The sequence below is a fragment of the Gavia stellata genome, chromosome 1, assembly GCF_030936135.1.
Source record: "Gavia stellata isolate bGavSte3 chromosome 1, bGavSte3.hap2, whole genome shotgun sequence".
In the NCBI taxonomy this organism is placed as follows: Eukaryota; Metazoa; Chordata; class Aves; order Gaviiformes; family Gaviidae; genus Gavia; species Gavia stellata.
Window position 1 is genome coordinate 88268927 of NC_082594.1, and position 25976 is coordinate 88294902.

General features: G+C 40.6%; 1 protein-coding gene across 4 annotated transcripts; it reads right to left on the reverse strand.

The window, feature by feature from the left end:
- Nucleotides 1–1608: 1608 nt before the first annotated feature.
- On the reverse strand, nucleotides 1609–25976 carry ACOT9 (acyl-CoA thioesterase 9). Of its 4 annotated transcripts, none has more exons than XM_059817122.1 (16): nucleotides 25928–25976; nucleotides 24334–24425; nucleotides 22736–22762; nucleotides 19680–19725; nucleotides 15849–16019; nucleotides 15715–15752; nucleotides 12364–12447; nucleotides 11666–11769; nucleotides 10454–10527; nucleotides 8264–8331; nucleotides 7217–7328; nucleotides 5992–6082; nucleotides 5416–5501; nucleotides 4535–4622; nucleotides 4196–4346; nucleotides 1609–3943 (listed from the first exon to the last, which is right to left on the reverse strand). In XM_059817122.1, the coding sequence occupies exons 1-16, from the start codon at nucleotides 25939–25941 to the stop codon at nucleotides 3885–3887; spliced, it is 1305 nt and encodes a 434-aa protein (XP_059673105.1). In that variant the 5' UTR covers nucleotides 25942–25976; the 3' UTR covers nucleotides 1609–3884. The 4 variants fall into 4 exon arrangements, with proteins under 4 accessions (XP_059673105.1, XP_059673113.1, XP_059673124.1 ...); XM_059817130.1 differs by lacking the exon at nucleotides 25928–25976 and adding an exon at nucleotides 25414–25432; XM_059817141.1 differs by lacking the exon at nucleotides 22736–22762.

The following is a 25976-nucleotide window of genomic DNA, read 5'->3' on the forward strand; positions in this document are numbered from 1 at the left end:
ATCCTTAGCACTGCTTGAAATATGACCCTTTCAAATGTTGGTGCAGAGAGTTGAGTCTAAGAACCTGATCTCCAGCCACCGGTTTGAAAATAGCGATCCACATCACAACAACCTCAAACGAATGCAAATAGACCAGGCAGTGCCACCTGCAATGGTCTTTCACAAAACAGTAACAGAACAAATGACAGCGTGGTCTGTTCTTCCAGTACTCTTCACCTGAGGTTTGAAATAGCGGAAGAATTAAATCTCACACAACTCCGCTTCCCAAACCCTGGGATGTATTCACGGGCCTCTCCTGGAAATGCATGAAATGCAGGTGCACAGAGCTGCCATTGTGAACTTGTTTTTTCAAAAGAAAAAGCAAAGAGCTCCTGCAAAGCAAGTAATTACTAGCAATGAGACACCGCCTTCAACTTCCACTGGGGTTTTGGGCAAGCCTCTCACACATATGCCTCGACTGCTCTCTCAGCAGATAAAGAGATACTTTATACAGACAGCAGTGAGGTCTGCACATGAAAGCCAGCTCTCCAAGCAGAAAGGATGTAGCTGGAGTAGGAACTTCTGTGACAACACCACACCACTGCGTTTGGGACGGGTACTCCAGCAAGCCTCCCTCACTGAGCAACACCTGCAGATGTTGCCCCACCGCCGGCAGATGCTCTGAGAAAGTTCTGCCTCCCCAGGCAGCCAGTCCTGCCTCTCCTGTGGTGCAGAGCCCTGGCACTAGCTTACTTGTGATGCCTGTAAGAAGAGACTCACTTTTAGCAACATTTAATTCTGGAGATTACCCCCTCATAGGCTCCCCACAAGCTCGGCGGACACAGAGGGCCCAGGGGACCGGTCCCTGCTGCAGGACTGCACCTGAATTTTCTGCTGAACAGTTACCAGATAAAGAAGTGATGCTGTGAGCAGGGCCCAGAACCCATACCACTGTCCTTTCTGAGTCCCCAAGCACCAGTCCCCAGAGCCATGCTCCCCTCCTCCAGATGCTCCCCTCCTCCAGAAATCTCCCGTTTCTGCTACGTAATGGAAGGTAAAAGAATAAGGAGCAGCCAATGCCCAGAAGTGCCTCCAGCCTCGTGGACTGGAGCCCTGCAGGGATGAGGATCCCCTGCTGTCCAGGCAAGTGCTCCAGTATATTTTCTATGCAGGTATCGTCATCCAACTACACCTTCCACAAAAGGAGTCCCCACTTTCTATTTCATGAAAGTTGAATACTTACCCTTTTATTTTCCTGTTAGCTAGTGCCTAGCCCGTGAAGAAATAATCTCTCCCGCACCTAGTTAAAAATGCATTCAGAGGAGGACCAACAATCAAACAAGTCTGTCACCAGACAAAGGCTGGACTGACCATGTAGTAAAAGCAATTAAGCATGCAGTAAGTTTAGAGTGGGTTTCTGAACTAAACCTTCACTCAGTGGCCCATGCTGCACCAGCTCCAGCGAGCTTCTTCCCAGAATGCTATACACCATGACGTGGCTAGAAAGGAATTGTGCGTATTTGAAGAAGGGCTACCAGAAGCTGTTTACAGTAAGTTTGAGTAAGTAATTTTAATATTTACTTTTTTAAAACACAGAAAAATTAAAACATTTAAAACAAAGTGCTTTTTCGGCCACTGAGCTCAGCCAGTCCCACAGAAATCTCCTTTTATATCACCATTAACTACTGAGAGGGTTAGGGTAGGCAATCCAGATACCACAGACTTCCTCCTCCTCGCTGTATTCCAAGACACGATGGACACAGAAACATTTACTTCCCACTACAGAGCCACAGCCAATTACACAGATAGGTTCACCATAAATAAAAATATTTTATACCAATACGTTTAGGCTTGCGTGGTAATGGTTAGTCACTTACAGCAGTGATGGGTTGGTCATTAAGTTGAAATATAAACTCAACATTAATTACCATGTTAAAATATTTTAATTCTGAATGTGAGATCGGACAACAATTTTATCTCACACAGAAAGGTATACAGCAACGTGCATAAATAATACCCTTGAACAAAGATACATTTAGCCTACTATCAGAGAGGGTGACAACTTGGAGTTACCTTCTCAGAGGAAAAAATATGTGAGCACATATTCTATGTCTTTCTGTTTATTACTATATATATTTTTTTTTATATCTTTTATATATGTGTATATATACCCACACAAATTCTTGTGACTGTACATATATTTCTATAACTACTGTGATTGTGGTACATGATGAAATTATCATGAACTTTGAAAACACACTAATTCTTCTAAGCATCTTCATTTGTGGAATTCATTTTCTTCACTGCACCCAGAGGTTTTGAAGTCATGCCTTCCTCCCTACTCTATTACCTCTTTTTCTTCTCTCCAATCCCTTCCCAAGGCTGAATTTAGAAATTATGATAAATTCATATTTAAATACAGCTGAAAAGGCAGCAGAGGAATAATTTGGTACCCCCTTAACTTACAAATGTTATACAAAAGTGACCCAGGTAGGACCACTGGGTCAATGATAAAAACCTGCAGATAGTCAGGAGTAACACATAGTTCTGAAATAGATCCCTCCACTTCCTGCCTTCCCACTTATTTTTTAATAGCCAGCAGTGATCCACCCAGCGAGGGGAGAAGAAGCTGGGATAGAGTTTCAGTTCTTTATTTGTGTGGTCAGTCAAGTATATTCAGCTTCCAAAGAGTTTTAAAAAGGAGAAAAACAGAAAATACAATACATATCCACAGTGTCATAAGCATTAAAGAAAAAGATTACAACATCATACAGCTGAATCAGCACTGGAGTGTGACCAAAGAGAGAAACTCTATGTAAGGAACCAAGAGCTTACTATCACTGCAAAGCATTAATCTGATCCGGATCAGGCAACCAAAGAAATAATCCAGCTGAGGAGGTTTTCCTCCAGCTGTACCACCCCTCAGTGGGATAAAAATCCTCCACCATTCAGCTGCTGACTTGGGAGCTGCTGAACACAGATCCTCCAGACCCCTAACTCCAGCATCAAACATAACCATTACCGTTTGAACAGTATTTTACCTTTTCTGCTCCCAATCCCTAACAAACCAAAACGTTATGCTCTACAATACCATTTCCCAGTTCCACCCAACCTCACCAAATCAGATCTCTATTCTACAGGCCATGAGAAATAATTCATTAAGGAACTCGCTCACAGTTATAGCAAAAAAAAAAGTTAGAAGAGGCTGGCAAGGACTGGCTGTACGCAAACAGAATGCCAGAAGAGACCATCTGGCCACCTCATTTCATTGCAAAAATTAGTTTCCTCCCAAGGGAACATGAAACCATCCAAAACAGAAGCTGCAACAACACTGTAAAATCCCTGCTGATGGGAAACACCTGCTTTACATTGTGCACACACTAGTAACTTCTGAGCTTATGCTGCTTCCCAGATGCATGTGTCCTTGTTAAAAAAAAGACCCTAAACCTAATTTACACAAGAATGTAAATCAAATGGCTTCATCTGTGTACATCTACTTATTGCACACATTTTTCTGATAGAACTTCTATCCCTTATCAGGGAAACACAAAGGAGAGCTACTAAGGGAAAGAAGGCAGATGGTGACAAGACAGCAAAGGTCATGATGAAATCTCTCAAAGCAGACAAAAAGAAGCTATCTAAGGCTTAAGATTGTATTTTTTCAGGCTTTTTTCCTAGCATCAGCATGTAAAAGTAGAGTTCCAACAAATCCTAGTAGCAGAGAATAAAAAATCCAAATATATGCAAATACATAAATAGCACTTAAAAGGTATTTTTTGTTGTGGAGTTTTGTTTTGGGGTGGGTTTTTTTTAGTATTGCAAGCACCTGCCTGTCAGCCATCTCTGGTGACAACTCTTTCCAAGACAGCATGCTGCTACACTGCTGATGCAGCATTCAGTGTGTGTCAGATTTCTTTCATGATTGCAGCAAAGTGTCGCTTCCCATCTAAATACAGCATGGACTCTGAAATAAGGTGGAGAAAAGAGAGAACCACATTAGTAACTTAGTATCAATACTGGGCAACTACATAGAATGGTAAGATTAAGAAGCAATCCACACTAACATCAAAGCATAAAATAAATGTGGTTTGCCATGAAATCCTGCTAAATTATTCAAATGCCAATAGTTCACCTATTAAAATCACCAATGTTCCAACAGAAAGTAAGCCATCTTCTCTACAGAGTTACGATGACAATGCATTAATTGGATACTTGCCTCCATAAGTTTTGGGGACAACCCGTGGGACCTCATTTTCTGATATAAATGTAAAATGGAAGATATTGGTTGTCTGGTGCTCCCTGGTATCTGCGTCGTAAACCTCACTGTGTACTCGAACCTGGATGTAGTTTTTTTCTGTGTAACAGACCTACACAGTTAAGGCAAGAGTTACAGTTGGTAATTTATCACTGGCACTGAAAATCTGTAACAGACTTCATTGCACAGTTTAGCAATAAAAGCCACACACTCTCACAACGCACTGTTCGTTATCAGTTATTAACAGTGACTACAGCAAAGATAAGTTTTTCTCCTTTTCAAAAAGAAATCAACTCCTACCTGTCCAGAAAGCAGTAATAAGGATCCAACCTCAACTGGCCTCTGAAACATTATATCGTCAACAGATACAACAAAAGGTCTGGAACCCCTGAGCAAGAAAAAGAGAAATTTCTTCTCAAGAATAACGAAGGTATTTGAAGAAAGCTAAAATATTTCATTGCCAGCATTTTAATGAAGGGTTAATAGAAAATAGATCTCTTAAACACAGGCCACAGGAAGTGCTAAAGATGTCATCACCCAAGGCAAAAATAACTGGAGGAAACCTCTCACATGCATAAAATTACACACTCTCTAAGGATACATTATTGCATCATTATTGTATCTTATGACTTACACTTCCTAGGCAATCTTCATGCCATCATTGCTTAGGCCTCAGTTTTCCAAGCACTGACAAAAAACACTTCTTTTTCTAGTAGGCTATGCATGTTCCATTAAACTTATGCATAGATCTTTGCTGGGTGATGACCTCCGTCACACTTTCCAAGTCCAAGCAGTTACTAGAAGAAGTTCAGAAACCATTCCTCTTGTGTACAGAATGAAAAGATGTAATATTTATTTGATAGAATGTCTATTTTACACGGTTAGAAAGAAAATGTATCTTCAAAAGTCAATCTTAGTAGCTTGGTAAGATAAAAGAAAACAGAAAAAGGATGTATTTTCTAACTTGTCATGTAATGCTTAAAAACTAAGCTCAAAATCTCTTCGTAAATACAACCGATGCTCTAAGTAAAACAATGCTGTGCACTAATAGCGCAAGATTCTACTAGACACCTAGGTCTTTTCTATTCAGATTGTCATTAGGTTGGTTAGCTTGGCTTCCCGAACTATGTATATGTGCACAGTGCTCTGGATTATTTCAATATTCCAGGTCTACAACTCACCCATAGCTGCAAGCAGTTGCCCATCCCAGTTCAAATGCCTTTCTCATGAGAAAACCCCCAAAGATCCTATTAAAGATGTTCCGTTCCTGTATGTAGAAACAAAAATCAAACTGCTATATTACATATACTCTTTTCAAAGCATTGTGTTGAAGTCTGCACTTCAGTTCACACTATTTAACAGAACTCCCAGCATCTGAATGTATAAAAAGCACTACTGAAATACATATGCAAAAGTCCAAATGGCTGAGGAAACTTTACTTAATAGGAGCTCACCTGACTCATTTGACAACATAAGATAAAACCTCAAAATTGTGTCAGCAACCAGAAGCCCAACTTAAACACTTTGCAAAGGAATTTCTTTACATAAAATGAATAGTCTGGTAAGAAAACAAGGTAATTAAAAGTGTTCTATTTTGCAGTGGTAGTCCATACAGATAATGAAAAAATGGCAAAAGCAACTAAGATCTAAATACATTGCAAGGACTGCAGAACAGAAACAAAATAATGGATTGACTAGTCTTACAAGACAATTCACAAGTAACTGTTTCTGTAATTCATCAATATTTTTCAAAATACCTGAGGATGGCAAATCTGTAGGCCTTTTAGCTTCGCATCTTCCATCCATACTGAATTGGGTGGTAATTTACGACTCTGGAAACTTACTGTCCTTTGGAAGAGACAATAAACTTTATAGCCCACATTAGCAGAATTCAGCAAGTCAAAAATGCACAAACAGCAAATGCAGACACACACTGGGAAAAAAAAAAGAAACAAACCCCAAACAAACAAAAAAACCACCAAAAACCAGAAATGCTATCACTAAAAGCTGTTCCAACTAACCTTGAAGCCTTATCTAAAGTGATACTTTGATTTGTTACTGCAATAAGCCTACACTCCTGACCTTTCAAAAACTTCTGCTAATGTTCAAGCTTACGTGAATGAACAAACTCAAGAAAGGTACGTGAAAGAAAAGATAAAATCACAACCACAAAGCACACTCTACCAGAAAAGCCTTACTCTGTTTTTAAGTCGTAATATGAATTAAAAGCACACAATGAGCTAACAGAGTAATTCAACATCAAACATGCAGATGGTTTGAGGTCTTCAAATCCAGACAGGTGTACAAAATAACTCTGCTAATTTTAAGGAAAGGCATGTCTCACTGTGGTAAACAGCTTTCAAAATAATAATTGTATAATATTAGCAAGTTAAAGAAATTATAAATTATCCACAAATACAACATTGAACTAATGTCATTAGGTATTGTTCTATCACTATTGGCACTGGACAATTTCACACAAATCTCAAGTATAAGAGAAGTACACCAACACTAGTCTCCCTCAAATAATGTTGCCAGATAATATACTTAAAACATATTGCAAGATTACGTGATCAAAATATGGCCAACTCCTGCCCTCACAGGGTTTTTCTAGATATCATGGCAGAAAACTCTTAGAATGTGCTGCAAAACCATTCCATTCCCTTACTTGGTTAAACATCATTAACCTTTTTCCTCAAGATTATTCGTAACAGCTTGCTCAGAAGCTCTTTGTACTAACACTGTCACTTTCACCACAGCTAACACTCTTGAATAACATAAGACTCTCTTAAGAGGCATAGATGTCATATTCAATTTTGTACCTGTGTTTCAAATAAAATGCCCCAGCGTTTAAATTGCTAAATGGGAAAACAGAATGTATGCATTTACTCCAGACTACCCTCTTACGAGCACCCACTCAAAAGGCACGTTACTTTTCCCTCTCGTAAGACTTCAGTTCTCCTTCACCCCTCCCCTTCTTGCCTTGTGTCCAATGTATTAAGGAATATGTCATGAACAATGTTTCTTTCTTCTGCAGTGGGAGCCATTTTCAGCAAGGAGGAAGTGCTGAAATCAATCCTCTTCAGCTTGTTCACTAAACATTAAAAAAAAAAAATAGAATTTAAAGAAACATATGGCTTGGCTCTGGAGATTTTAACCTGGCATCAGCTGTCTCTTTCCTTTTTTCTTTTCCCCCCTGTAAGTTAAAAGCTGTAACTTCACAGTCCCATAGATTCAAACATAAACTTGGCTTTTAGAATTGACTGCATCAAAGAAAAAATAAGGCAGAAGTTCAGTTACCTCACCAACGTGATGAAGACCTTTTATACGTATACTATGATACCCACCCACCCCTCCTACAGAAAACTTAAGTACTCCCCTCAAAGTACGTGAAAACATATCAAACAAGATACCCTACAGAACAAACAATCTTCTTCAGGTTTTGCCAATGGTACAAGAAGGCAAATTTATGATAGAACTCATTACCATAGGCCACAATGATTGAAATTTTAGCTTAGAAGATCTTCTGTCCAGTTTATTCAGTCTTTAATGTTACTCCAATTCTCTGCTTTAAAATTCCAGCTTGAAACAAAAGAAGACGGAACTACATCCTCCTTCCCCTGTTCTTCCCCCTTCTTTTTCTGAGTTTCTTTCCAAAAGACAGGTGAGGAGCTGTGATACACCCCAGCAGACCCACCATGGGGGCAATCAATCAGCCGGAGCATTAGGAAAGCCTGCACTGCACTCAGATCTGAAGTGGAGCTCACATCCTGGAAACAGTGAAGTCTACAGGGGATGCAGAGCACATCAGGAGTGCCCTTGTCTGTCAGTTTTAGCCAAAGCATTTCCAATAATGTGATAGCAGGCTTTTAAACTCTGTTACACTACTGACACATGAGAGAGAATGAAAATCTGATTTTGAACAAATTAGGAGCATTTCTAAGCAACTGAACTTCTGAAGTCTACTTCTTTCCAGCTACTAAGTTGAATCTGAGGCAGATGTGCATACTACCAGGAAGTATGACATACATTCCCCTTGCTTGAAGATTTCTTCTTCCTCAGGGGTCTCAGGAACGAGTGGATTAACAAATGCTGGCCTACGGACAGGAATTCTTTTTAAGTTACAAACATTATAAGAATTTGTCCTGTGAATACATTACAACAGTCTTCCATGTTTGCTTACATACATGTTACAAGATGAAGACATACACTTTAGGTTATGTGGCAGGTGCCAAGAGAACATCATATTAGATTTAACTCTGAAGAGGCAGTTAAGTGATCCAGCCACTATCTAGTATAATTCAGAAAGAGTAAGCGATATGTCTATGCTTCTTAAAGAGCTAAAACTGTACTCATAGATTATACTGAAGATTATTCAAGCAGAAAGCTGCTTAGAAACTCAGGAAATGAAGATGTGATGATCTAGGATAGTCTAAAAGAGATACAGAAAACTTGAACGGTACCATTCCTCCTGGAACAGAAAGAGCACAGTGCCATAGCTAGCAAGTATTCTTACAATCTACACGTTCCCATGACAGCCTTATCAACAGCCAAAAGCTGTTTACCACATGTACTACTTATCAAAGATGATATGAGGCTGCCTTGAGTACAAATTTGTATGTTTATTTTACTGCACAAATAAGTTTACTCTAACTTAATTATAGAACATTTAATTATTTCTTTTCACAAGTTTACTCTAACTTAATTATAGAACATGTAATTATTTCTTTTCACAAGGCAAGGCAAATGCTTATTTTCAAGAGCCATCCTTCCCCATAATTTCCAATTATTATTTTTGCTGAACAGTTCACCTCTACCCCAAGCCTTTACTTGGACTGGTGACAAGAAGCATTCAGAGAGGACCTTTTCGCTTGGAACAAACTGCTCTTTCCTGGTTTGCTAAAGCTCTGGATTTTGGAGACACACCAGCTTCTTCTCCATTGCAGAGCTCATTCTCCCTCTCCTCAGCTCAGGACACATCTACATCAGTTCTCCTGCCCAAGCCCCAAGCTGCCGAGATGCAAGTTTGCTATGGTCCAAAAGCCACACAACCATGTTACTGTGGCACTATAACCAACCTAGCATACCCTGTTCCTCTCTGAAAGGCTTCTACCTCACCCTGCTTATATAGAAAGAATGCTTCCAAAACACAGCTGGCTTGCGGCCAGCTGGCTTGAAGAATAGCCATTGAAGTTTTTAATCTATCTGCACAAGTCCATGTAGGCTTGTCCTTAATCAATCTGCCAGTATATAATTGCATCAGATTTGATGCAATTCTTTTGCAAAATAAGTCCTTAAAATGGGAACCATAAATACAAGTGTGTGTGTGTATATATATTTTTAAATGTATAGTATGTTAATGGGTTCTACAAATATCTCATAAATCTGAAGGAAACCAACCTAATAACTACTTAAAATATTATCAGGACTAAATAATTATGTCAAGCAAAACCCCTTCATTACACACATCCCTCTTCAGTAAATATAGGCAATTATTTAAACTAGTTAGAAACAGAAAATTGTTTATTATTTTTGCAGGCTAGACAAGAAAGAGGTACAAAATACAACCATTTTTTTCTAGTGCTGGAGTCATCTAAATCAAAACTGAAAGTGAGCAGCCTGTTAGTCTAATGACTAAGGAATTACAGAGAGAGTGAAATCAGAAAAGTAAGAAAGTTAATTTTGTTTTAGTTCTGTGAGAATACTTGTCAGTTCCATGTTACTTACTTAACCAAGTTACTTGTCAGTTCCATGTTACTTACTTAACCAAGCTGAGTTATTCTGATGACACCTATCATGTGTCTATTAGGGAATTAATGGCATTATTCACTCAAAGGCTATTTAACCACTGAGACTCAACCTTTTCATTTTTTTAGGGCAAGAAAGAAATTAATTCTAACAACTACTGTAGAATGCAGGTGGATTTCTAGCCAACTCATTCAATTCTATGATTATCAGGCCAGTCATTCAAACACAGGGAAAATCTATTAAAGAAAAGGGTCAGATCCCAAGACTGACGGCAATCCCAAGTATCATATGACTGCTGAAACCAAAGCTCTGAAGCTTGCCCCAGGAAAGTAACACGTGCCAGCAGGAAACATTGACTATATGATTTATTTATCACCTACACTATATGGTTTCTACACACACATAGCTGCCATGTCCGCTATTTTTACCATAGCAGGAGTCTGAAGACTGTTTTCCTGTCCTAAAAATTACCGTTTATTTTCTGGATCCCGAGCCACCATGACAAAGGTTGCATCTAACACAGGGCTGTAATCACCGTCATGTAGCTAAGAGAGACAGGAAACAATTATATTTTTAAACTCTAAAATTGTAAAAGTGCTTAAGCAAGCTATTCAGTTGACATGAACTATGTGATCACACTGTTAACGGTGTTTACTTTCACTTTCTGTTATTCCTTTCAAGATCTCTCACAACTGGTCAAAGAAGAAAATAACATAAATTAAAACTCTAGTTTCAGGAATTCTGCAATGTAAACAGGAAGCAGGGAAAGCTTATTAACTACTGGTTTCAACTGGGGGGCGTGAGGAAATCAACACGGGAATTGTAAAAGGACCCACTTACCCTTTATTCTGAGAAATGCCAAAACAACAATTTGTTGTCAAAACCAAATTGCTGCTAATGCCAGCAGCAGGAGGAGTTCAGACAACAAAGGTGTAACATTATCTTCTACATCAGAGACTTTACTTAAGGAGACAAACTGAATCAAAAAATATTTACCAGTCTATCTGAATTATGTCCACTAATACCACTTAGGTGTTTATGGCATATCTTTGTTACTCTAAATAATTAAATTACTGAATGAATGTTTCAGTTAACTAATCAACTGACAGTAAATATTCGATAGAAACGTTAAGGATTTTTTAACTGAATTATTAATATACCTTCTGCTTCCTGCACAGTGTAGCCTGGTTACACCCCTCATTTAATTTATTTTATATTATTTAGTATTTAATAACTTATGACAATAATTATGCTACACAGTAGATAAGATGAACACAAGAGATACAATTTAATACTGAATCTGAATATCAACATTAAAATGTATAAATCTATAAAATGCATAGATATAAGGAAAATAAAGTTTTCCAAAAGCAGGGAGAAACTTCTTTAAGAAAATGCGGAGCACAGCCACTTATTTGTTGTGCAGGAGTACTGTGTTCCAGTTTAATGACAAAATGCTGGTTAACAAAAATGCATGTCTTGACAGAAGGATTAGCAACAGAGTATCTTGCTGCACCTAGACTACAGGAAGTCGTCTTGGTCTTGAAACACCAGGGCTGTTTCAAGCCCTTCAAAAACAGTTATTCTAGAAAATATGATTTAGACTGCTAATGTCATCATCCCGAATTCACCCTGAAGCACCTCATGACTGTTGTAGGATGGAGAGAAGTCACAGGAACTAACCTGCAGCATATGCATCTTCACTTCCATTGAGGTCCTTCCAACCCAAGAAATGTTGCCTGTGAATTTGATGTCACAGTCTGGATATATTATCTTCTTGCACAAATCTACAAAGACGAACATTAGAGGTTACTGGAGACATCTAATATTAGAAAGACTGGATTCTGTAAGACCTTTTTCAGTTCCGTAAGTGGCAACATGCACAAAGAAAACCCAGAAAGGACAGCTGTTGCAAGGGACCACACTGCCAGCCTGCAGTTTCTGCCTTACCAGACTTCTGAAGCCAGAATAGGAGGAGGAAATAGGCATACAAGTGGCAGACGTATGTCAGACCCACAGAGGTGTTCAGCAGAACATGTGACACAAGCAAGGTCCAGTTCCACCAGAACAAACATTGTTTAATAATGAAGCTAAGAAACTCACATGCCAAAATAAAACCAAACACAGATGGGCAGGAAGCACGAAAGTCGTATTTTGAAAGGAAGGGAAATATGAAGTGCTGAAAGGCATCTACAAAATCCTCTTCCCTTCTCCCTTCAACAAAAGCCACAGTAATCAGATTTCAAAGCCAAAACAAGATGAAGTGAACTAAACAGGAGAGGGAAGAAGGTAACCTCAGTAACAACCATGGGAAGGCAGTAGCTGCTGAAAGAGTAAGACAGGCAGATGAAACCATTTCTACTGATCAAATCGCCACTTACTGATTTTATCCACCAGAGCTGTAACTATTGATAAGGGAGACCTTGGCTGCATTTCCTGCTTGGTGTGAGTGTAGCAAATAAGAACTGTGGAGAGACCAAAAACAGGAGTTAGCTCTCAGTTCTTCTATACTTTAACAAAAACTTCAGTGGAGCAGATCAAAGCCATCTTTGTGAAGCATGAGAAGTACCTGCAAAACTAAAGTATCATATTGTAGGAGTGCACAAAACCTCCACATTTTTATGTAACTCACAGGATTGCTATAAAGAAAACAGTGATTCAGCAGCTGTCTCAGCTATATGCATATTTACTTATTACAAAGAGACATTTAGCTGAGCACTTGAAATCAACCCATCACTCCTCTACTTCCAATCCCACTTTGTCTCCCACAGTATTCTCGTGGAGAAGCTGGCGACTCGTGGCTTAGACAGGTGCACTCTTCGCTGGGTAAAAAACTGGCTGGATGGCCGAGCCCAGAGAGTTGTGGTGAATGGAGTGAAATCCAGTTGGAGTCCGGTCACAAGCGGAGTCCCCCAGGGCTCAGTTTTGGGGCCGGTCTTGTTTAATATATTTATCGATGATCTGGATGAGGGGATTGAGTGCACCCTCAGTAAGTCTGCAGATGACACCAAGTTGGGAGGGAGTGCTGATCTGCTCGAGGGTAGGAAGGCTCTGCAGAGGGATCTGGACAGGCTGGATCGATGGGCCGAGGCCAACTGGATGAGGTTCAACAAGGCCAAGTGCCGGGTCCTGCACATTGGCCACAACAACCCCAGGCAACGCTACAGGCTTGGGGATGAGTGGCTGGAAAGCTGCCCTGCAGAAAAGGACCTGGGTGTGTTGATTGACAGACGGCTGAAGATGAGCCAGCAGTGTGCCCAGGTGGCCAAGAAGGCCAACAGCACCCTGGCCTGTATCAGAAACAGTGTGGCCAGCAGGACTAGGGGAGTGATCATCCCCCTGTACTTGGCACTAGTGAGGCTGCACCTCGAATCCTGTGTTCAGTTTTGGGCCCCTCACTACAAGAAAGACATGGAGGTGCTGGAGCGTGTCCAGAGAAGGGCGATGAAGCTGGTGAGGGGTCTGGAGCACAAGTCTTATGAGGAGCGGCTGAGGGAGCTGGGGTTGTTCAGTCTGGAGAAGAGGAGGCTGAGGGGAGACCTTATCACTCTCTACAATTACCTGAAAGGGGGTTGCAGAGAGGTGGGTGTTGGTCTCTTCTCCCAAGTGACTAGCGACAGGACAAGAGGAAATGGCCTCAAGCTGCGCCAGGGGAGGTTCAGACTGGATATTAGGATAAATTTCTGTACTGAGAGAGTAGTGAAACACTGGAATAAGCTGCCCAGGGAAGTGGTGGAGTCACCATCACTGGAGGTGTTCAAGGAACGTGTGGACGTGGCATTGTGGGACATGGTTTAATGGGCATGGTGGAGTTAGTTGATGGTTGGACTTGATGATCTTACAGGTCTTTTCCAACCTTAGTGATTCTGTGATTCTGTAATCTGTTCCCTTTACCCCTGCAGCTCACCGTCTCAGATCCTTCCTACCTCCTATTTTGATTTCATGCAGGTTGTCCAAGGATACCTGCTATCTGGGGACTTATTTTCAAATACTGATTCCTTTAAAGAGGTGCAGATCAGATAAACTGTGCCTTACAGGCATAAAAGCATAGTCAGAGGTATTTATCACAGTGTAATTACTACTAGCCGAACAACTATTTAAATTAATTAGCTCTGCTGACGAGAGCACATCCAAGTAAACAGACTCCTTAGAGTAATTCAAGGCTGCAAAGATTTTATTTCCAGTACTCAGATGATTTTCATTCAACACACATCTCCATAATCAAAAGTTTGTACTTTTGAGGTAAGAGAGGAGGAAGATCTCCATCCTTCCAGGTAATCTTTTTTTTCCCCCTAAAATTACTAAAGTCACAATTCTAAAAGCCGTAATACCTATCAACTCATGCCATCAATATGATTAGTAAGAGTCTGAATGGGATTTATCAGAATCCTATTGCCAAAGACAAAAAAACTAGAAGTCAATCAGAACTTTATGTAGCACATTTGCCAAGATCACAGAATATACTGGGGGGAGGATGAAATGGCACATTTTCCTGTGAAAACTGCTGACCACCATACTGAATATTGTGTAATTGGAACAGAATCTTGATTAACCCAAAACAACACATGCCCAGTGGAACTGACTGAAGCCCAGTATGACTACAAACAAGGCAAAGACATTCTGTGCTGCAACAGGAAAAACCCAAGATCTTCACAGATTTCCAGGGAAAATAAGCAAGGCACAGAATGAAAAACAGGCTCATCTCATCTACCAGTAGAGGGTAGCCAATAGTTTCAAATTTCCTTTTTGTAGTTCAGGACAGGTACTGAAGCCAGTATCTTCCACAGCCCAGAAAGAAATATAAATCATCTAGCTGTTTTGTCTATCCTTGATAGATAGGTGGCATCCATTCACTTGTTTCTCTGCCTTCCTCAATTTTGCCCGGCTGGACCCACAGAAGGTCTTTCTTTTCTGCCACAAAAACTGTTCCGTTCAGAACCTCCCCTTAATTATTCTTTGTCAAAAATCTCCATCAAAATGCTCCCAACCAGCTACAGAACTTTGATGAAGAATGAAGTCATCTGGTGACATTTTAAGAAACAAGTATCTCCAAGTTATATTAACAACCTAGCACTTATTTTAGCTGCAAAACAAAAGTCAAAGATCTTGAACTTTAAAGACCATGAATAAATGAAAAGGAGAAAAAAATTAAGAAAGCTAACTCATGAAACAACTGAGTTGTTTCTACCCTCAACATCAATTCAGAGACAGAACCCAAGAATCTATACCGAGTGTTTTTCATTTGTTCTCAATGGATACATTCTGTACTTTCCAGCTTATACTCTCTTCTTCCCAAAGGGAAGACTAAAATATCTGCCCCTCACTATCTGTTGAGTTTTGTGTGTTGTTGGGGGGGGGCGCGGTTTTAAGAGAAAAATCATATGTTTTAATTTGAAATAGCATGCTCTGCAAATTTTCTCTAATTTAACATTCAATGCAGATTAATAACCTAGGATCATTTCTCAGTAAATTATTCTTGTCGCTGGTCCTTTACAAAACTGGCAGAGGCAAGAAGCTGAAACTGAGCAATTTTGCTTCCATCTGTTCTTTATCATCCTTCTTTCTCTTTCTGCATTAGTATCTTTTCTTTTTTTTCCTTCCCTTCTGGATGGGACATTGATGTGATTCCCACTCTGAGGTCATACTATATCACAGCAAACAGCACTCAACAGTACTCAAACTCACTTTGTCTGCATTACTTGTGTATTCTTTACAAGAGCATAGATACATACCTCCTAAACAGTCGAGATCTTCAAGTATCCTTCCAAACCTGTAAGATACAGGGGGGGTTAACAATTAACTACCTACATCCATAGCAAATGGAAGTTAACACTTTCTGGTATGTGTAACATGGTTGCTTTGTTACCTTACACTGTTGTATACATTCAGATACTTTTCTCTTATTTCAGGTTGACTTCCTAGAGGCAGAATAACTTCCAAGTAGCTGTCTTTCATTCTCCTAGGAGGGAGATCTTCCTGCCGTTTTGCCAGTAAAGTATGAAGAGCTTTTCTTTCTTGCATTGCTTGCACGTGATCCCTGGTAAGAAAAAAAAAACAGTCTGTCTGGAGCATGACAACAGAACTGCAACCCTAGCTAAAAGATATCACACTGAAGATAATCAACATTAAAACAAAAAAGTAGTAAAAATAGCAAGACACAGTAAGCGTGCCTTGAAAAGAAAGTGAAATGCACATAATCAGATATGCTAAGCAAGGCTACTGCAGAAAAGTTTTAAATAGTTTTGTGTACGTGTGGCAAGCACATACTTAGCACTAGACAGATGAACAAAATTTATCTAATTCTGAATGCTACCAAAATGGGTCCCCTTGAAAAGAACAAATCAGACATAATTTAACGTATGAGGTTTTGTACATATTCCTGTCTTCCGTAACTACTGTATCACAACTCTTCCTATAGTGCCAATTTTAAAGGACTGACTGTCAACTTACAATCTCTGCCAAGAAGTAAAGTACATGTATAGTGCTAGTTAGTAATGACAACAGAGAGAACTAATCTGCTAAGATTGCTATCATCCACAGGTGACTCCTCCCTTTACAGCATCAGTTCATACAGCATACGCTAGATCAGCAGACTAAAAGAAAGGGAAAACTAAACTATTTCCCTCTCTCTTCCTACCCAGTTGTCTTACAACTATACAGGAAAGTTATGGAAAGAAAGAAAACAGAAAAGGGAACACTACCCTTTCAGAGCTGCTTTTCCAGCACCACCAGGTCAGAGGGGTTGCCACTCTCAAAAGGGAGTAAGGGCCAACTTAATAACACTTTTTTTTCTGATCTACCACGTTGGTTCCTTGCACAAGTATCTCCAAGATAGAACAACCTTGCCCAATATTCGCTTTTACCTGTTCCTCCAAAGTTCCCTCCCCTTAAAAGTGCAACCTGACTGAACAAAGCAAGTATGTCATAACATCCCTACAATCAATAACAAAGTATTAAAAACCTAAGGGTTAAACATGCAACAGTTCCAGTATAAAGCCAAAGAGTATGCAAAACTATGAATCCATTTCATAGAGCAAGAGAAGGCATAAAACACTAAGTAACCAAACATAATTTTAAATTTGTGGATATGTGCCATTCATCCAGTACTGCATGCTGCATTGCTGAGATCTGAGTGCCATTGTGTTTAACAAAATCAATTAAAAAAAAAAACCTGAAAGAACCTTTTCACCAAAAAGAAAATTTAAGTTTTTACTTTGGACGAATTCTGGGTATTAGCCATTTAAGATGAAGACTTTTTTTGGCTTGAGTTTTATTTTTGGGGAGAGAAGAGGTACAAAGCAGTCACACTTCAACATATTTATATTCCCTCTTTTCTGTTTAATAATTTTTGGGAAAATACGAATAATCCATGATCAAAGAGAGTAGAAGTCTAGCAGAACATTTCAGTTAGTTTTTTGTTTGTTTGTTTTACATATGAAATATGGTTTATCTCATCTGGGCAACATGACTACTGCAGAGTTCAGAGAAAACAGAAAGATAACAACCTCCTCCAGAGGGTTAATGTTTGAAGTTATGCCACTCCACAGCAATAGAATATACTAGATGAGTAAGGAAAGATACAGTGTCCAGGATGATGCATCTTTATGCTTTTTAAAAGATTTGTTTCCAAGGTCTTTCAGTGAAAGGTTTAAGAGAAATTAATCAGAGAGTAAATCAGAAATTTATCTACAAACACACAGAAAACAAACAATAAAAATTCAACTATATTCTGTTTTCACCAGTCCCATCCTGGCTCCTCTGAGGTCAGCAGCAGAAATCTTCTTTACTTCAGCTTCAGAATGTGCTCTTCAATATATGGAAATATTGGGCTCAAGGCAATAACATTTTTCAACAGATAAATACTGTTACACACTGCAGTACCAGTCATACAGTAACAATACTTCGTCTAAGTATTAACTAATACCTGCCCTAAACATTCTGAGAAATGACATTATTTATTTCTGAAATGGCCACAACTCTATCTAGACTATAATTAGCAATGAACAGATTAATAGTTTTAATTATAAATCAAATACAAAACCAGAATAAATATATAAGCAAGCTACTTCTTTCTAATACAAAATGCCACTGGCCTTTACAAGAGAAATTATGAACCAAAGTTTCCTTTTAGCAAAATTAATGGCCAAAGGCGTTCCTCCAACACGCATCTCTCCCCTCTCCCAGCAATCCAGATGTATGCGCATCAGTCCTTCCCTAGTTCCCATTTCGGCACCCCTACCACGCTATTTGCTTAGGTTTGTCCTCTTTAGTCATTCTGTGGTCTAACTCAATTAAAGCACTGGCTGTTCAGTTTCCTCGTGTATCAACACTTTGTCACTCCATTTTAAAAGTGAGATCTCAAAGGCTACACGGTCCATGTCCTCCAAACCTCCCATATTAAACCCGCCATTCTGAAGCACTCCCAGCTATGGGCTCCCCAGCTTTCCTTCTTCACGGTAGCTGAAGCATACAGTAATCTGCAAACCATTTCTGCTGTATTTTATACAGCACAAGAGACGTGTCTATCTAAGAAAAACACTGCTGTGGTGATCCTGGCTTCAGTCTACTCTCCTTCCAGGGTGGGAGCAGTGAGGGGAAAACAAATGGATGGAAGATCAGCGTTGACCAGAGCCCTCTCAAATCACGATCCTCGGATGATATTTCCATATGGCTTTCTTTCACCCCAGCTATTCTGGGCTGCAGGAAAGGCTTTTTTAAAAAAAATCAACTTCTAGAGCCCTTTTCAGCTGACCTACCAAAAATTTCAAGCCCCTTCATACTTAGATTCTATTATTACTAAGCAAAAATCAGCTTCCCAGATTCAGGCATTTTCTTCAGCATGCCTACAATCCTGTTTAGACAAACTTTGTCAGAACGCCTGGACACATCATATACTCCACCCAGGCAAGCCTCTCCATTTCCCCATCAGTGCACAAAGTGTGAAACAAGAGCTAAGCAAACACAGCCATAAAAAAATCAACAATCAATACAATAAATATGGGACCAATCAAACAGTAATATGTAATTTCCCCAGACTGCTATACTGACTTACTCAGAATTGTTAACAGTAGAGGATTACAGTCAACTCTGGCTTATTCAATGTAATGGAGGGGGAGGAAGGTAATCTGCATAAAGCCAAAACATCAGTGATTTCAACTGTATGTAAATTAATCTAACATTATGTTACAGCGGAGAAAAGAAATGCCCAAGATGCTCCTGACTAAGGAGACACAGACTTCAAGCTGACAATTTTCCAAAGTGACTGGGTGCTGCCAGGCCATTCGTAATGCAGCCTGCTTCATGCTGAACCAGCTCAGTTGCCTCTGAATCCAGTGCAGGACAAATCCACCACGCAGGTAATCCACCAACAGGTAAGTCAAGAGGTAACAGCAACATAACATTTCCAGTCAGACTCTACAGCTCTGAAACTTCCATCAGATTCAAAGCTAATGGTGAATCTTGTAAGCATCAAGATCAGGTATGTTGTTCCTTTAGTGCTAAAGATCTTCTGCCAGAGAAATCTCAGAAGTTTGTGATCCACAAAGTAACAGTTCAGAAACCTTGTTTGCATTATTTTTTAGCTGGATCTTTTTTCTTCCCCAGTCAGCAAGCTAACATTGTTAACTTCCACTACCACAACCCTGAGCTCTCTCTGGGTTCCACAAATAAAGTAAAATACATTTAATGTACACTGTACCTCCAGTTGGTAGATGCTCCCACTATATCCCTCAATCTGCTCCGCACTGAAAAAAAAAAAAAAAAAAACACCAAAGCAAATCAAGCATAGTTCTGCAAGTGATGATTGTGAGGTTGCCTCGTGCTAAATGGCACGATCCTCATCCCAGAACAGGAAAATTAAGCAAATTCATGCAAATAGCAGCCCAGAAACAAAAGTTTGGCCAAATTGACTGTTGCTGTTAGTGGGCATATCACAGTAATGGGTTGAGTAACATGATTCTGTAGCTTATTGTGTACAGCCAACAAAGAAAGCATCTCATCTCCAGTGTTTGTTAATGCAATCAAACACCTGCAATGCTAATAACAACTGAAAGGGACAGCGGATCAAGATCAGATTGAGAAATTTTGATGTGAAAATATTTCAGCCTAAACACAAACAAACTATGGAGATAACACAGATCAGAAAGTCATAAAAGAACATAAAAAGGAATGGTACAGCTTGGAGACAGGGAATGAGGAGAGTACTTTTTAATTAGTCCCACCCATGAAGGGCAGGTAATGTCAGCAGACTGGCTGCTGCCAGCAGGGTTTGATAGCCTGAATTTTTAGCAGCTTCAAAGAACACAGTGTTAAGACAGGCCTACAAAATTGCTTCCAGCACTGTCTGCACTATCAGAGTTAATACTAGCTCTGTACAAGTTTTTTCTAAATTTCAGGAATAATCTGCATAAGCAGTTTTTCTACTCTTTCCTTGGATGAGGCTATTAAGTGTGCTAAGGTCCCACCAAATCTATCAAACTACTCCATCACTGTTAGGCAGATGAATGTACGCTATTTGGACACATCTGAAAACAAGCGGCAACAATTCCCACTCTCAGAGTAGAAGAAAGTTGAGAATTGTATAGTAGGGATTCCTTGCTTATTTACAAAGATTTTTATACAAGGTGGTTCAAATATTAGGACAAAATAGTTAGGGATGCATCAAGGAAGGTCTACCAAAAAAAAAAAATCCAAAATTTTGTGGTGAAACAGAAAGAGGGCTGCTGGTGACTCACAAGCTGATCCTTTATACTTCTAGGTCATGAGACATCATCAGGTTTGCCACTTTGCCAGCTAAATGCCCAGTCAGAGCATTCACAGTGATCAGCAAGCTGTCTGGGAACCCTGGAGCAAGCAGAGCCTGATTTCCTAGGTATTTAAATCACATACGCTTCTCAGCCAGATCCACCCAGCTCTGCCCTGCTCCTCCCGGCTCCTCCCCATACAGTCACTTCAGTTTCTGCTGCTTTCCTGCTCAAGTCCCCCACACCTCCACTGCTGCAATACCCCTAACCTCCCCTTTCTTGTTCCTTCCCCTGCAAGACCCTCAGCTCCCATCCCTACACCCCCAGCCTGCTTCTGTTTTACCTGCCCTCTATAGAAGCACCACCAGCTTGAGCTGTGGCTAGCCTGGAGCTACTCTAGGGGCTGACTGCCAGCCAGCCAGCACACAGATCCCAGTCACTCGCCAACTGCCAGCAAACACCATGGTCCGTGGTTGACCCGAGCACTAGCTCTGGCACACTAATGAACCTCCGATTTGGAAGCTTCTAGAGACACGGTTCTCTTCAAGATTTGTGCTCATCTATTTTGGCTGACATCAAGTAACAAAAGATTCTGGAAGAGGGGGACAAGAAGATAGGCAAAGAGAAAAACAGATTGCTTAGGCCTCATTTCTTTAGGAAATTTGGCTAGAAACATGTTTTGAAATTAGAAGAGTTCCACTACTAATTCTAAGAACAAAAAATTTTCAGTGAAAGAAACTGATTGAAAATCTTACAGTTGAATTTTTTTTTGGAAGGAGGAGGGTCTGATTCTTTTTTTCTTAAGAAGCAGTGGGCTTGTTTACAGAATAAGTACTACTTTCCTGTTACTCATATTCCACCTGTGAAGCTGCCATAGCGTGCATTCGATCAATACGGTGTCAGCAGAAACACTGTTACAGCTTCTAGAACACAAAACCTCAATTTTCCAAAAGTGTGCAGACTGTGCTGGGATGGAGGGGTAATAAACCGCATTTTCTCCTTGTTTAAACTAAGTTCACCTTCCTTTTTAGCTCTAAAGAGGTAAAAAGCTCTGAAAAAAATCTCAGGTCCAAACCTGCAAACATGTATTTACACTGTTAGTCCCATTTAATACTTCTGATTTCAATTTTAGGCATACAAGTAAACACTTGCCAGGCTGAGACCACATAATTTTTATTTTAACAATAAAAGGGACAAAGTGTAGAAGTTTTTCTAAAACATTGCCAAGCTAAATCTAGTCCATTTTACAGGCCCATAAGTACATAGTTTTTATCTTTTTTTTTCCCCTGGCAAAACTATATTGCTCTTTTAGATATTAGTTATCTTACAACAGAAATTTAAGTAAGCAATTAAGCTTAAAAATCCATAAACTCTTTCTCTTTTCTTATTTAGCAAATGTCTTAGATGTGCAAAACAATTACAGCAAATGGGGTTTATCCATCATTATCAGGTTCCTAAACTGTGGTAAGTGGATCATTAATGCCAGAGTAGCAGGGTCTGCGTTTATTTGCACTGTGCTGTGAGGAAGGACACAAGAGCAGCTGGACAAGGTCTTTGCATTCATCCCTGCCAATGAGATCCATGCCCCCTTGTGCCGGTGCCTCCCCAGGCTGTATCCAGGTTCAGGTAGACCACTAGGACGTATTTTACCACCAGTTTTGGTATAGAGCTTGGTCTGGACTTCAGTGAAAGATGCAGATTCAAATGTCTACAATGAAGTTAAGTACTGCAGGAGTTGCTGTGTAAGAGCTTTTGTATCCCACAAGCCTCTTAGAAACGTGTTATCCAGCATGCCACCAGAAACACAGTGTGCTGACAGAGATCTAGTACAACAATATTGCCACAAAGAAGATCAGAGCCATTCACCGAAGGCAAAGAGGCTTTAAGCAAGTCGACAGAGAATAATAATAGCGTTTCATTTCTCATGAATGCTGAAGTAAAGAAAAACAGTAGCTGAGTAAGTTTAGTGTTATAGCAAATATTAAAATATGTACAGATTACCACAACACACCATTATTCACATGAATAGGTAAGTGTCCTGTGGAGTGGAAAACACAGGTTAGATTAACAATTAAAAGAAACAATGCAAATTACATCTATTAAGGGGTTACCTGACTATTCTACCTGAGTACCATTTACACACATGTTCCTTAATTTTAGTAGGCAACTGTAGGCAACCTGTCCTTGCCCGATATATAGTCAGTATCTTTGTGTTTTCAACCAAGTCAGTCCTTTCCTTCAAAGCCAGCTTTCCAGTTCCTTTATCTGCTGGCTCTGTGTAGCGTCTGCTTGCAGTGTAATTCCAATCCGTTTTTCAAATTTGGGGCTACCACGTACTGTTGACAAACACTATTAACTTTGGAAAGAACATCTGGAGAATTTTTCAGGAAGCAGGATGAGAGCTGTATCAGAGGAAACTTCCAAAGTCCTGCTTGGTGTAGCCTTTGGGAGAACCATGGAAGAAGCGAGGGCATTCACAACTGGGACCCAAAGTTGGGAGGAAGCATGCAGCATGTGAAAAGCTAGTAAGAATAAGTATTTGGTGCTTTGCATAAGCTACCAAATTAAAGGAAACTAGTTTAAATATCAGAAAAAGTTTGTATAACATTATTTAAATGTTAAAATTTTGGAATAGAATCTCAAATACTTAGAGTTATTATAATCCAAAAAATATTAGTATTCCTTGGAAACAAATCAGGGACAAGGCCAGGATGGCCTCACTGCTTCACTATTTTTAGTGGCCTTCTAGGTGGAATCATTATGAAATATCCAAATAAAAGAGCACGGTAATAATTTCAAGTATGCAATATTCTATATCCTTTAACCTCCCAAATTACTATTTATTAACAATAATGAAAAAAAGTTCTCTAACAACCAATAACCCTCATTTTCTCTTTTACTAGATAACCTGGAGTTTCTATTTAGAGAACACAGGGGAAAAGGAGATCTCAGAAACAAGCAGAACTCCACGAAGGAATTATTTGTACCTGACTCCAGCCCTTTTCCTCCTCCCCTTTCCTCAGTACATGGGATTCGAATGCAAGCAAACTTTTTTTAAAAGCTTCTGAAACAGGAACATTCTAGTTTACTATTAGACCGCTAAAACAATCTTTCAACACAAAGCCCTATTGACAAGAGCATTTTCACGAGGCAATGCTGCTGATCTGATTAAAAGATTTCTCTAAGTTTACGAAATTAATGGTATTAACACATTAAAAGTTCTGTAAGACATTATTTCCACTCAGTTCCTCCATTTCTCGGCCATTCTCTCCCGTCACCGTAGTACCTATCTGTACTACGTTGACTTTCTATCTAGAGGGAACTTGAGAAGCAGTTGTCCCTCTAGAAAAGAATCACACACTCTTCCAAGACTAAAGAACCAGATGAGCCCCTAGATCTGCAACTTCAATGATTATGCATATTTGTTGCCATTAATCTCCAAACACATACAGTGATTTTCTGCTACTTCCTAAACACTTACACTATGAGCTAACAGTCAAAGGCACGTCCATTATCCAAACCATATTAACACATGATGGGACACCATCTGAAAGAATAAACTCCTTAGAAATATTTCTAAATCTTCTGAAGTACAGCCAATTTTTTTACCTTCAGACATGTCAGGAAGCGCTGAGGAGCCACTGGTCCCAGAAGTGAGTGTCCTAGCCAGAACAGAAGGAAGCTTCCACATGGTGCACAACCTATAAGCAGAGCAGAAGAATTTAGTGTCATTAAAACTAATGCCATGAAAATAACTTAGGATTTATTTTTAGAATGGCACTGATTACTTCAGAAACCCTACCCCTTATTTTTAGCCTGATTTTTAGAACCAGATACAATCAATACAACAGTTCAAGCCAGCTGAAATTCAAACTGACACCTGTCCTTATCTGAAAACAGGAAGGAAGACTGATTCGCTGGTGGTAACTGTTCTCTTCACAGACTATTCAGATGCCCTGGGACAACCAGCTTAGACCGAACACTAGCTTTTACCCTGCAGACATCCTAACACACACGGGTTCTGTGTGCATCTAGGAAATCATCCATGACCTTAACCATACACTTCTCCTGCACTTGGCTTGTGTGCGTAGTGGTAGAAGATGGAATATCCCAGGAAGGCTATCACAAGGTTTCCTACACAGTCCCATTCAGCTAAACCCTGGTCTTCTCCTCCATGGCTTAGCACTGCTGCAACTCAGAACAAGCCTGAAGTGTAGGATATAATCTGCTTAGCTGTTCAGCAAGAAGGGACAATTGTGAAACCCCTCTGAGAATGTAATCCACCCAGAAATTCAGTAAGTGTTCAACCAGGTAGTAGCCAGCGCGACTCCTCCAGGCAAGCAAAACTGTGGTAACACAAAAATACACAGAGGGTCAGCAGGAGTAAAACCCCTCGTGATAGTTCACAGTGTTATCCTGACAAGGCACAGGGGTTGCCTGTCCCTTAATCTTTTTCAGCTGAGGTGGGTGTTTCACCTCAAAAAAGAAAAAGAGGCACATCCCCAGGCACCAGTGGAAAAGTAGGGCCATGTACACATCTCTCTCCATATATATATATATCCCTCATGTACATATCTACACATATATATCATGTACACACAAGTTTCCTTTGCCTGCAGATGTACCAGGATTAGTTAAGAGAGTAAAAAGGGATACACAAAAAAACCCCCTCAGCAGAGCCTCTCTTACCAGAGATGACATGTATGGTAATGATGAGAACTCTCTATAACTGGTGCAGCTCCTGGACTCAACTCGTGTCTCACAGTAAATGACTTCCCGCTCACCCCCGCCCGCACGCCCGCAGGACCTCACCAAGCCTGGTGCCACCCAGACGCGCCGAGCGAGGTGACGGACGCTCCCCACGCAGACGGGCCCGCACCGACAGGGCCAGACGCCACCACCCGAAGCGCGCCGCCAGCGGCGCTGCTGGAAGCGTTAGGGTGCCACGCCCTGACATCGCCCCGCCGACAAACGCCGCGAGCCCCCCGCACGGGGAGGGGAGGGGAGGGCAGCCGTGGAGGGAGGGTCGGGGCACGGCACCCCCCGGGCACGCCGGCGGCGGCCCAGGGCCCAGCCCCCCCTCCCCGGCTCCGCCGGGGGGAACCGCCGCCTCCTCCCCTCAGGGAGCGGCGTCTCCCCCGGCCGCCCCCCACCCGGCCCCGTCGCCGCGGGCAGGGTCTAAGCGGCACGGGGGCAGCCTTACCGGGTGGCCAGCATGGTGCTCGCCGCGCCGCCACCGGGGCCGAGGCCGG